The sequence below is a fragment of the Panthera onca genome, chromosome D2 (assembly GCF_046562875.1).
Source record: "Panthera onca isolate mPanOnc1 chromosome D2, mPanOnc1 haplotype 2, whole genome shotgun sequence".
In the NCBI taxonomy this organism is placed as follows: Eukaryota; Metazoa; Chordata; class Mammalia; order Carnivora; family Felidae; genus Panthera; species Panthera onca.
Window position 1 is genome coordinate 15,044,919 of NC_138349.1, and position 13,509 is coordinate 15,058,427.

The window sequence follows — 13,509 nt, forward strand, 5'->3', positions numbered from 1 at the left end:
AAGTCCTGCAATGAGGGATTTCTCTACAGAGCTGTGGCGTGGGATTGCATTTAGCCCTGCTGAACAGTAACAACAGATATTATTTTTTTATGTTTTTAAACTGCAAGCATTATTAAACAAAAAGAATGCCCACTAATTCTGTCATTACACTTTATTGGACCTAGTAAATAATACTTATATCCATTTAAATCAGATTTCAGCTCCTCAAGCATGCGCAATTCACATCAAAATGGCGGCAGAAGTCCAAGAACTAAACTTTAAAAATTGAACATTCATTCCTCTATCAGTGTTGTGGGGGTGAGTATGAGTTTAAGAATCTGTGGTTTTCTTTTCAAAATTTGGTTCTAACTCTTACCAGCTCCATGACTTTAGCCGATTGCTGACCTTTCTGGATCCCAGTGCCCTCCACTGTAAAATAAGGCTAACCCCGGGTGGTCAGGCTATTGTGTGTTAAATGATGCAGGCCTCTGAAGCATGGCGACAGTGACTGGGTCTAAGTGAATGCAGTCGTTGTCAATACCATGTCTGGGGCAGTTAGACACGGGCCGCTGTTTCTCCTCTCCTCCTCTGTGCCGAACACCAAGACATCATGATGAAGATCAGTCTATAGGTGATTGGAGCCACGGTGTGTGGCACTTGGGATTCATTCATTCCTTCATTCATTCACTCATTCAGGAAATATTTACCAGACATTTACTTGGTGCTAGATGTCAAGCCAATCCTGGGCGCTCATCTTCTTATGGTGGAGACAGGACTATTAACAAGGTGAAGACATAAGCTAGGAAATGTAGGAGAGAACATGTGGGCAGGAAGGCCAAAGTGGACGCCCTCCTTGGGGCTCAGAGCCAGTGAGGCAAAGCTGGGGGGGAAGCTCCCCCCTGAGAGCACTGTGAGTGGGTCACAAGAAGCCCTAAGGCCACCTGGTTGGATAGAGTGGTTGAGGGGACAGTTTACTAGAAAATAACTTATGTGGACCATGGAAATCAGCTCCATGACCCTAAAGAATAAAGGGAGAAATGTTCTTTGAAATTCAGCTGAGAGCTTTAGGGAAATTGGAGCTGGGAGTATGGGGGAGGGGCGGCTGTTGACCAGAGGATATGCAAAGTGAGAATGGATTACTAAAGGGAGTTTAGATTTTCTGAAAAAGGGAGAATTAACCTCTGATGGCAATGGAATAAGTGATATATTCTTTTGACGCATAACACCGCAATTCCCTGTCTCCTGAGCATTGCCCCATCCAGGAAGGAAGATATTAGGGACTAGTTGTTTGCAGAGCTCAAAGTCTCTGTTGACCTTAAAACAACTTGCCTGGAAGAAAAACGACCTAGTGTATATTTACTATTGAACATAATTTTCCTTAGGACGTCTGCAACCCTATTAAAGATTAATAGGGAATCTTATTTTCATATGTTTCTGCTTAAAGTCTGTTTGTGCAAGTGTAGGCTGTGAGCCATTCAGACATCCATTTACCTTCTTTCCCCACCCCCTCCCAGGGCAGGCAGAAGTTAGGCTCCTTTAATGTGCGGAAGGTGAATTAACATTCTGCTGAGCAGAGCTTGGAGCTTGGGGCTCAGGTACCACAGAGGTATTTAGTACTTGTCCTCTGGGGGCAAGGGCAAGGGGAGGAATTTTACAAATTATTAAAGTCAAGAGAGCACGTGTAATTTCAATTTTTCATCTTCTGGGAACCCCCCAAAGAAGTGAGGTTTGACTGAAGGAGGCCAGACGGCATTTGGGATAATTTCTAGAATTTACCTGTGTTTCTCTAAAGTAATTAGAGTTTAGTTTCTCTGGCTATAAACATCACCACGCAACACTTCTTTCTGAGCGTACAGACAGCACCCCTTTACGTTTATACAGGCCTGATGCGAGCCAGCTCGGTAGAGGGGCACATATGGGGACCACGTGTAGTGACCTGTAGAATTGCTCTGACCTGTTTCCGTGAGTGTGACTCCATTGGCCTATAAAACACATTTCTCTGCTAGAGGATGTGGAAGACTCATAGGAGACATCTCTCTTGGGTCTTAATGGTAGGAATGAGCCTGATGTTAATCACGAGTGTATCGAGTATGTGTAGACCTCAAACAGGTCGATTTGACCTCAGGACAAAGCATCTTATATGGCGAGTCATTAGCAGATGAATTATAAGAAAAATGTCAGAGTGGCTGTCCCTACCTTAGGGCTTCATAGAGGTCTCAGGATCAGTGTGACCCTCTGGGCTGGTCCAGAGCAGAACAGAAAACACAGCACAGATGAGTCCTCTTCTCGTAGTGTTGAAGGACTTACTGTCATTTAACTGGAGTAAATGAAGCTTCAGGGAAGTTAAGGTACTCACCCCAAACGCCATGTTTAGCAAGTGGCTGCGTTGAAATCGGGTCCTGGTCCATTTTCAAAGTCTATATTCAAAATCTCTACTGTGCACTGACATTTAGTAGTGTTTTCGTTTTCTGTCGCTGTTGTGGCAGATTACCACAAACCTGGTGGCTTTCACACAGATTTATTCTCTTCCCTTTCCAGACAGCAGCAGCCCTGCACAGGTCTCACCGGGCTGAAATCAAAGTGCCCTCTGGACTGAGCTCCTTTTGGAGGCTCTAGGGGTGAATCCGTTTCCTTGACTTTTTCCCACTCCTTGGCTCTTGGCCCCTGCCCCATCTTCAAAATCAGCAAAAGCTGGTCTAGTCTTTTGCACATGGCGTCCGACCTCCTCATCTGCCTTCCTCCTCCACTTTTAAAGATCTTATGATTACACTGAGCCCACCTGGATGATGCAGGACATTCTGCTCACCTCAGGATCTAAAATTATAATCACATGTGCAAAAAGGCCCTCGCACGATGTCAGGTAACCTATTCCGTGGTTCCAGGGACTACAGTGGAGTATAGACATCTTATTCTGCCTATGGTAGGTTTCCTTATGAGGTATGTTTTTAATTTTTGATAAATCAGGAATCGTAGAACTAGTTTTTCCCGAATCGTTGCTAGAAAGCACAGAGCCAAATATGTAGCTTTTAGCTTGCCAAGGGTGTGTGTGCATTTTGTCCTGGCCGTACCACTGCTTCTGTCTTATCTTTAAGTGGCCCCAAACATCCTCACTCATTTTTACGTGTATTCTGTTGCATCAAAGCTACATCTAAATGCATCTCAAAATTCTTTCTGAAGTGAGAGAGTGGGCATAAATAATTAAGTGAAATCATACTGGGTGACCTTTGCTGCCCCAGGATTCCTGAGCAGTTGGCTTGGAGCTTCTTAGGTTCCAGGATAAACGTGAGGCAACTTTTGTACTTCACTCCTAAAGATGGAGGTGCCTGCAGAATTTTACAAAGCAAATTCATACCATGTTGGTCTGGGGCTTTAAGGCACGGTTCTATGGGTGAAACGTTGGCGGAACATCTAGATTTCGGTGCCCAAGGAGAAACCTGGTGGCCAGAGTCACAAAACTGATCACTAAAGTTGCCCTGCAGCCATACAAAAGACTTATTGGATAAGATCGTCTCTTAAAAGAGTTTTAGCATATTTGTCACAGATGGCTATTGGGTATCTGAAAGCTTTATGATAGTTTATTCATCCAGAAACCTCCAGTTTCTTTTCTCCCTCGATTTCTTCCTGTAGAAACAAACACGGCCAAAGCTAAGTTTTCTGCACCAAAGGATGTGTTGTGGCATGGATAATACAAAACAACTTTATTTGACTTGGGGATGCAGCATGGGACTGTTTGAGGAGTTTCAGCGTCCTACTGTGACTTACGGCCTGCTTTTAGTATGACCATTAGTGTGTGCCTTGGAGAGATTGGTGAGGGCGGTCAGGGAGGGGTGCTGGCCGGAAGACAGCTCTGGGGTATCCCATCCGAGGCTGCCAAGAGCCCCTTCACCATCGGAGTGGACTCCCTTGCCAACTGCCATAGCTTGCTTTTCAAATTTGCCACGTAGAGATTAGCTGTCAAGCTCTGTCAGCCACTCTGCAGATGTTGATTGACAGCTGTCAGCGTTCATGCAGGGTGGCTTCGTGAAGGATGCCGAGAACGATCAGATGGTGACCCGACTTCCTTCAGGGGGCTGCTGCTGCTTGATGTCATCAGAGAGGCTAAGGATACATTGCACCTCTGTCCTGAAGCCTGCTTGCCCTGAGTCCCCACCTTGGAGAGACACCCCAAGCAGGACATAGGGACCAGAGCCATGTGTGACTTCACCTGCATCTCCCGAAGTCCTTCCTTGGTAGGTCAGGCTTTGCCACAGCACTGTGGATCATGCCCAGAGGGCGATGTCCCTAGCCTTCTGTGACCCTGATGCTGGGCCCAGAGCTACCAAGGTAGTGGATAAGCAGTTGTGATCAGGGTTCTCCAGTACGAGTGAGGAGGGAGAGGGGTGTTTGTTCAATGGGTTATAGCCTCCAAGTATCAGGATGAAGCCGACCAGGGATTTGGGAGCGACAGGCATTGATCTCTACTTGGCCACAAGGGCCATCTTGTCCCAGGAAACAGCATCAGACAAGGCTTCTTGGACCTCGCAGTACTCTTCTCGAAAAATGTGGGATTGCAGTTTGGCTGAGTCAATGAGAAGTGCGTTAAATGGCTGAGGCTTTGATCATCCCACCAGGAGTGGGAGCCCACATGAAAGGGCTGAGAAACTCAAGATGTGCAGAGCTTTGAGTATTTGTGCCTAGGTATGTGAACCCGCCCCAGGGCTTTTGCTCCGGAGTGGCCACACTCACTCCCAGGCCTGGGGAAGACTGGCTTTCTGAAGGGTGGCCTGACTACCCCCCTCCCCAGCTCCACAGACTGCCCCCCCGGAGAACATGCTGGGCTTTTGCTCTAACAGGCCTGTGTGCACACCACAAAGTGGGGAACAGCAAGGCAAGAAAACACCTCTGCAAAACGTCTTGAATATAGGCTCTGATTTGCTGGAGGATGTTTTCCAGATGTTCTCCAGTAGGCTGCTGGGGGAAGAAGGGCTAAGGTAATTTTCTAAAAACAGAAAGAGAAAAATCTGTTTTGTGTCACTGTACCAGAAAATCACCATTCCAGAACTCTTGCTTTGTCTTCCCGGCTCTAATATTAGCAGCATGTTTTTCAAATTATTCTTATTCTGCGTAAGAGATTAACGGCATTAAGAAACTTACTGATATTTAGTTATTTAAAAATATGTCTTTTCCCCTAACCCCCAGGGGAATAAATAGCTTTTTTTCAAAATGACTTTTTTTCTATGAGCTCATAGGACCGCGGGGTATTAAGTAACACTGCAGGATTCCTGGCTTCAGACTTCTCAAATTTGTGTTGGTCAGAGTCGCCGCCTTCAGTTACCCAGATGTAGCCCGAGTCTGTGATACAGGGGCCAGTGGAAGACAGGCTAAGATGTGCATTTCTCAGTGTTGAGCTTGCTGTGGGTTGTTTTGCAGCAAGGGCTTAACGTTGGAATGGGCTAGGGATTGGGGAGCAAACAGATGAAGGGATGGGAAGTGAAAATGTATCAGGCAATGTGTATTCTGAGTTCCGGGTGAGGCGCTTTTATATAATTTATATAATTCGTTCTCCAAGCAGCCACCTAGAGCGACTGTGGATGGCATCCGCCCCATTTCCCAGGTGAAGAAAAGGAGAGTTGGGGAAGTGAACTCATTTGTTTAGGTGTGAGACCCTGAAAGGTGGAGTTGGGGTTAGAAAGAGGTGCGTGTCCCTCTCAGGCCTGGCCTGCTTTGTTTCCTTTAACTTTGTCTCCTTTAACTGAGAAAACTTTCGGAGACTAAATGGCTTGCATTGAAAACCCAGACTTTAAAGCCCTGATGTTCACATTGGACTCAGAGAAAAATGCTAGTAATTTCTTACGCGAACAGATTAATAAAAGGATCCTGTCTCAAGGTTCTGGCTTTCTACAGGGGCAGTCAAAGGTCTGAAGTCCTGTGTGGGCAGTCGACAAAGCCCCTTAATTAAGGGACGCCTAATTCATTGGTAGACTGACCACCCTCCTATGCAGGGTTCTGTCTGCATCCTTGGCCCCTGCTGTGCTCCCGAATGTCATTCAGAGTGTTCACCGAGGCTGTAAAGTCAGTGGAACGTCATTAGGAAGAAGGCCCTGAAGAACAATCTGGTCAAATGGTGGGAGGGGGAGAGCAATTATACACTTGATGACTTAAGTAAGATCCCTGGGAACTTCGGATCCAGCACCCTCTACATTTTTCCCTTCCAAGGCTGTCACCTACCATCGGCCACTGCCCACCGTGTGACTCCTACCAAGAGCTTAACCCTTTTCGCCTTCAGCTGTCTTGAGTGCGAGATCAGGGGATCTCCTAGAGAAATCTGGGTCTCTGTACTCAAAGGAAACCCAGTGCCTAAGACACTAAAATCATGTGTAATGGAATCATGGATGAGAACAATAATAATGCTTTGAAAACAAGTGTTCTTTTCTTTCTTTTTCTGAGTATCTTGAAGTGTCCCATAGATGGTATGTCTGAAGTGGAAGGGTAACCCAAGAGCTGAGTAGTTCGGCAACGTCTGCAGGAGTTCTGGGTAGTTCAGACCAGAGCCTGGATCTCATTCAAAACCTCACAATTCCTCGTCCAGAGTTCAGTTCCACCAACCATGTGGCTTGTGTCCAAGAATGGGATTCATCCTGGGGGGAAAAAAAAAGCATTCAAAAGAATGGGATGATCCAGGATGAGTTAAACTGGTCATCACTCATGTTTTTTTTTTTTTTCCCACCTGTTTGCCATAACACCTTTTTCCTAAAAATGTTTCTGAAAAAGAAGGTAAATGATTCCACCCCCCCCCCCCCCCACTGTCAAAAGACCATATGCTGTTTGAGGAGATTCTCCAAGATTTTATCGTTATAATCATTTTTCTATTTCCAGTTAGCAGCGTGCTTCCTTTAGTATATTTCCTGCATAAACCACTGTTTTCTCTTCAGCAGATTTCCTAAGGCTAACTTGGCATTTGCCGGCGTTTTCCTCCTCTTTGAGGGTGGGAATTTTCTCTTTTGGAGCGAGATGCATTTCTACATTACTGCCTATTCATTTCCTTTTCATTTTCTCAGAGAAAAACAGTCAGGTTCATCACTGCTTGTAGTCATGGAGATTTCATGTCTCCAGAAGAAATCCAATTGTGCAATTTCTTTGTTAATCCCACACTGGACGTTTAAGCTTTTGTGTTTGGATCAGTGCAGCCGAGGCGGGGAAGGCACTGAAACAGGTTACAATGTGACTCTTAACCCAAGATGGGCAGGGGAAGCATGTTCAGCAAGGGCTGTCCTGGGACAGCTGGGGGATGGGAGCTGGCGGGTAGCAGGTGCTCAGACCATAGTTGGCGACTGGACAGATGAAGATGTTAAGCTATAACCATTTGCAAGATGCTCGCATCCCGCCTGTCACCATCTTCCTTGTGGACCTGTCCTCCCCTGCGTTCTCCCCACAGCACCACTGTGTGCTGAGTTACCTGCGCCTTGACTCTGCCCCTCCTTTCTACAGTCTAGAAAACCCACCTCTAGTAAAACCTGCCTCTAGTAAAACCTGCCTAGTAAAACCCGCCTCTCCGTGCATCCTCTTTTCTTCCTCTCCTTCAGGTCCTCAGATCTCCCCACTGGCTCTCCACTGGCTTCAGTCTCCTATTGGCCAATATCCTTTGGCCAGTGTCCCTCTTCCCCATTCCTGCTAGAATGGTTAAGGCACAGAGTAGGTCTCCAGCAAATCTTTGCTGAACACCTGAGCGACCCCGGAGTCTTCCTAATACGCAAACCTGATCACGTTACTTCTCTGTTTAAAAACCTTCAGTGGTTCCCACTGGTTTTAGGATAAAATCCAAACTCTTAGGTCATTCAAGGCTCTTCACATCCTTGCCAGCATCATCACCCATCACTCACCATTCCCCTCGTGTGGCTCAGCCATCCCAAGTGCACAGCTCACAATGATCTGGGTGATGGATGTGTTACATTTAGTAGTTGCAAATGATTTCCGGCTCTGGAGTCTGATACTGAGTGTGGTCGCGCTCCACCGCAGAGGTCTACAACCTGGAGGGAGTTACTTCACCTCTCTTTGCTTCCATTTCTTCATCTGTAAAATGGGCTGGTAGGATTACCTCCTAAGGTTGTTATATTAAACGTGTGCCTACATGTCAAGACCTTAAATCAATCTGGCAAGACAAACGTTCCATTGTCGTTACCCCGGGCGTACCATGAACGTGCTGACTTTGTCACGTGCCGCCCCCTCCTGCCTGGTATATCCCCTCCACCTTTGTTGGACGGAGTCATCCTGTGACTCTCAGTCCCAATGTCATGGCTTCTCTGAAACCAACATCTAGCTGTGTCGCGTCAAAAGCTTATTAACACGCAGCATCAGAATGTGTGCGGTCATATCGTGATTCTACTACTCACTATTTGACTCTGGGCTAAACTTGCTAAGATGTGGTTCCCTCCTGAAATTTGGATAAGAAAACAACTGTCCCTACCTTATTAGAGTTGTTGGAAAAAATAAAAAGTGTGTAAAGACATACCTGACACTTACGAAATACTTCATTCACGTCTGATATTATTTTTATTAGCGGCCTTTCTGTCATTTATCAAGAACTAGCCACTGTATTGTTATCATCTTTTTATTTGTCTCTCTTGGTGGGTTGACTTCAGAGACAGAGAGCTTACTGACTACACCGCAAGCACATGGCACATCTTTCAGGGACGGAACCATGGAACTGACAGGTCAGCTGCTTTGTCAGTACATGTAACCAACATGTGACTTTAAGAGATTTCAGAGGCTCGGGTGCCTGGGTGGCTCAGTCAGTTAAGTGTCTGACTTTGGCTCATGGTGATGATCTCATGGTTCGTGGGTTTGAGTCGCGCATTGGGCTCTATACTGGCGGTGCAGATCCTGCTCGGAATTCTCTATCTGTCCCTCCCCTGCTCTCTCTCTCTCTCAAAATAAATAAACGTTTAAAAAATAGAGATTTCAGAGGATTGTGTCCCTTTGTAAGAGAAGATGTTAGGAAGGATTAAATAAATAAATAAACCTAAAAAAAGAGAGATTTCAGAGAACTGTGTCCGTCCGTAAGAGAAGATGTTAGGAAGGAAGGGTGTTTGAGGGCCGACTGTTTTCTTTCTTTGGGAGGTACTAAAGACGAGATGAAAACTGGTCCTACACCGTTTCATTTGGCCCAAATGACTGGGGATGGAGAGGAAGCCGAACCAGGAGGGTCGGGACCTCACTCCCTAGACATGACGGGTGCTTTGTCAGGAGGATTGAACACTTCATAATGGTCCTAAACGGGGTTGTGCAGATACGTAGTAAACACCCGTTTCTCCAAGAACAACACAAAGCCCTCATTTGCGATCGCCACGGTGCAAATACTCCTACCGTGGTTACTCTCAAACTACCACCATGCTGTTAACCAACTCGCGAAATCCCTGAAAATACACCAGTTGGCCAGTAATGAGCTGGTTCCAGCACAACGCTGGATAAACTTCCTCTGACTTCAGTGTTTCTCTCGGTAAAATGCGAATCCCCTGAAGTTACCATCCTGTCTCCAAGTAGAGACATCAGTAGGAGGTGGGTCCACTGTGAAAAACAAAACCATGGAAATGTTAGTGTTTTGGCAGTGCTGCATGTGCTCAAAATTAGTTTGAAACTCTTTTCTGTCCACTGGCTGCGTTCCTCTTAGGACCAGGGATCTGTGCCGACAATCTTCTCTCGTAAAGCAGCCTGTCCAGGGTTCTGCTCAGAGCAGTATATCTGGTTTTATCCTCCCAATCAGGGTTATACTCTCTGCAGCAGACTGACTCAATTAGCCCTTCATTGCAGAGTCCAATTGTGAGTCAATTCTGAGGTTGTTAAACAAAATGAATCTGGTGGCATTAGCCTCTTGCTGAAGGATAGTAATCCGCATCACGGCGCTGTTCGGTTAATAGGCTGCTTGAGAGACTACAGGAAACGGGGACTTGGAGACAGAGCGACCTTTCGTCCATCTCTGGGGGACAGGCCGGAAGCACGGGACTGCCAGGGAAAGAGAGCCGCTCAGGTTGTGTGCCGAACTGGAGCCCCAGCTGCCTGAACCACATTTGGCCTTTGCGGAGTTAGGAGCCCAGGAGCACTAGATCATTAACTTTCATGACCGGGAAAATTCTTCTGAAATTAACACTCAGTCCAAGCCGGATGCCATTGGAGCCAGTTGAGTAAGCCTGAGCCACCGTTAGGGATTTCCTCTGAAAAATAAATCCTTTAACCAGGCTACAGAAAATGGCCCGGTTTTATGCCCTTCAGTGTGTTCAATTAGAGTCTGAAAACACCAACTAGGCTCAGACGGTGGGAGATCCGGGCGCCCATACAGGCACGCATAAGCCTCATTTGGAGGATTTCGCCAAACCACTTAACTTCAGCACCTGCCCCGGGGATTGGCGGTGATGGAACCAGGCACCTATACAGAGCGCACAGATCGGCACGGGTAGCGAGGCTCAGACACCCCTCTTTAAAAGGGGTCAAGGAGAGACCAGCCCCTCACAAACACCGTGCTGCCTTTGCAGTGGCAGTGAACTTAGAGGACTTGGTGGGCCTTCTAACTCTCTTCGAGTTAGAGTCGTAGTAAAGGGACACCTTAAAGGGCTTCCTGCGGACATTTTACAAACCTCTGATATCCACACATCCCTCCTCGCTCTGGCCCACGGATGCGAGGTTGTGTCTATCCTCAAGTATGCTGCGTAAATACAGTTTCTTGCGTGGAAAGAAGTAAAAGCAGCCCTGTGTGTGTGTTGGCTGCCGGCGTGGGGAAGCTGAAGTGAAAAAAGCTGAGACAGCCATCCATTGTCTCCCATAATTGCTGGATAATTTAAGTTCTCTCGGAGCCCATTGTGTTCTTCACTCAGAAGCAGAGCTGTTGTCTGCTGAGATGACCTCAGAGGTGGCCCCGTCCTCATTCAGGATTTCTCCAGCAATACCCTCTTCAGATTGAAAAACAGCCAGTTAGCCACAAACAGTCCTCTTCCTCGCCCGACCAGCGTGTCTGTTGTCCCTCTTCACCCCCTTGGGTCTCTGCAATGTCGCCACCGCTCAGGGCTTCCCAGGGGACTGTGTGGGTCCCTGGGGAGTCCCCAAACTGCAGATACGTACAGTAGTTGGCCAGTGGTCCCTCCATGCACCGCCTCCCACCAAAGGCCCAGTCACACAGTGACACCTCACCCAGAGCCAGCGTCCCTGTCCCTCCTTCTTTCCCCTCCAGTTCTGGAGAGACGAGCCCCTCCTCCGTGTCACTTGGCTGGAATAAATCTCTGTCCCCTGGGCTGTCGGATGAGAGATAACTTACAAGACAAATACACGTACTTTTAAAGCCAGCAGGAATTACGGGAGCAGATGGGCTGTAGGATCCTATTTTGATGCCAGGGACATGTTTCTGTATAAAGTAAATATTTTCCCAGTGTGGATCTCTGGTGAGTGTGTAGAGAAGCATATTTCCTAAAGATGCAAATAAGTCTGTCAGAAATAAATATTGAATGCAAACTTCAAAGCATCTAGATTTCTCCAGTTATAGGCCCTGAAGACTTCTCTGCAAATAAGCAGACACACAGGTAGGCAAGGGCCGGGTGAAGGCGGGGACAGCGAGGGGGGCAGGGGAGGTATATAAGAGAGAATGCTAACATCCTAAGAGTTCACATTTTATTTATTTATGTATTTTTTTTTTTTTTGGTGTGGACAAAGGCTTGTCAACGAAGGAATAAAGTTACGTTTGTCCAGAAGCTAATGTAGGGTATTTCAAATCACACCCTTTTTGCCCTTTCTTCCCACTGTAGATCTCGCCTTGCGGATTTTTTTACCAACTGCCAACCGGAGTCAAGGTCTGCCAGCAGCTGCCTAAAGGAAAACTATGCTGACTGCCTCCTCGCCTACTCAGGGCTTATTGGTAAGATCGGGGAGAAGCGGGACGGGAGGAAAGTCTGGTTTACAAATACTCACAGACTCTTCCCGTTGTAGCCTGTCACTGTCTGTGAAAGGAAGAATCTCCTGGTCACCCTCTGTGCTGGGGCTTTGCTGTTAAGCCCCATAGGACTCACCTGTAAAAAAAAAAAAATAAAGCAACTGAGGATCCTGGATATGCAAGGGCAGAGGCAGGAAGCAGGGAGTATCGCAGTGCAGGTGAACTATAGTATGAGCGCCTGACAAGCATCTCAGGTGGAGAACTGACCACACAGAACAACAGCAAGAAAGAAAGCGTGGCTGTAGAAAAGGGAAGCAAGTCAAACCAACTTAACTGCATTAGAGAACGTGGAAGTCATTCAGTCTGGGGACATAGAAAAGGCTGTTCCCCAGAAATGGCCCTTTGGAAATAAAACCCCTAACTAACTGGGGTCCTTCTCGCCATTGGTATTCTTGGTAATTCAGCTCCTGGTATGCAGGGAGTGATTTAGCCTAAAATTTCCCTCTGAGAACAGACATAGCGGAAACGGTGTTTTCTGCCTCTCAAGACCCAAGAAGAACCAGGTTCTGGGCATTCAGGGCAACAGCACAGTTAGGGTAGCAGTGAGTTAGAAGAGTCACAAGCGAGGCAAATTTGTGTCTGTGGATCAAGGGGTAGGCAGGAAGAAAGGCAGGTGTTCCGGATCCTGGGGCCTGAAGAAGCCTCGATGGCAGGCTCCGTCACGATTGACATTTGAGGACAAACGCGTAGTGAAGGCTGTGGAGGGGTGAGGAAAATCACAGTCGTCAGAAGTGTGATGGCTCAGCCATGGTGTGTGTTCCTGCCAGGATCGCACAAGTCACCAGGCGGGAAGAACTTCCCACCAAGAATGACAGCACAGACTACAGTTTTTGTCACCAGAGTGCCTTCAGCAAGAGCTTTTGAGAAAAACATCAGCGATGGTACTTAATGCAGGCATATTACAGGTGCCTGCACACCCATCCCAGGGTTTTTTGAAAGGATACCTGTGTTCTCTTGGGCAATGCCTTTCACCGGTGTTGTTTACCATTTTTGTGTACGTGTCCCAATGAGTGTATCTTCCTTGAGTCAGTATTCCAAATTCGCATTCACCCTTTCCTTTTCTTAAGTCTCTAGTAGGGGTTACTTACCAACTATGGAATTATAGGTTTAAGAACCAATGGAAGTAATTAAGGCATGCTCATTATAAAAAGTTAAAAAAATACAGAGAAACCCAAGGAGACAGTAGGAAGGATCTACAACTCTACTCCCAGACCTAATCACTATTAACACACTAGTCCATATCCTTCCAGGTATACATGCTCATTAAATCCTCCATGAGTAGACAAGGCATGTTGCTGCCAGGCATTTCTGGCTTGGCAAACCATTACATGCCTGAGGTTGATGAAATACTCATCACGTAATGGAATGAAATGGTTGAGGCAACGCACTCTACACACCAAAATTAACTTCCCTCTTGGGTCTGGATCTTTCCCTCTGCATTGGTTCTAACTTCTTTTAGGACAAAGCCTGTGCCCGCTTCTTCCATGTTGTCAGAGATCCACAATGGTGCCAGGCATTCAGTGGCTTCTTAGTACACATGTTTTAACCTCTTGGCTCAGTGTTTGGGATGCCTTTTCCTT

At 46.8% G+C, this 13,509-nt stretch overlaps 1 protein-coding gene across 5 annotated transcripts in view; it reads left to right on the top strand.

The window, feature by feature from the left end:
- The window catches only part of GFRA1 (GDNF family receptor alpha 1), a 210,952-nt gene that overhangs the window by 163,068 nt on the left and 34,375 nt on the right, over positions 1–13,509 (top strand). For all 5 annotated transcript variants that reach the window (XM_060641398.3, XM_060641397.3, XM_060641400.3 and 2 more), the window contains one exon: positions 11,745–11,854. In XM_060641398.3, the coding sequence (XP_060497381.2) occupies positions 11,745–11,854 (110 nt within the window). The remainder of the gene's footprint in view (positions 1–11,744; positions 11,855–13,509) is intronic.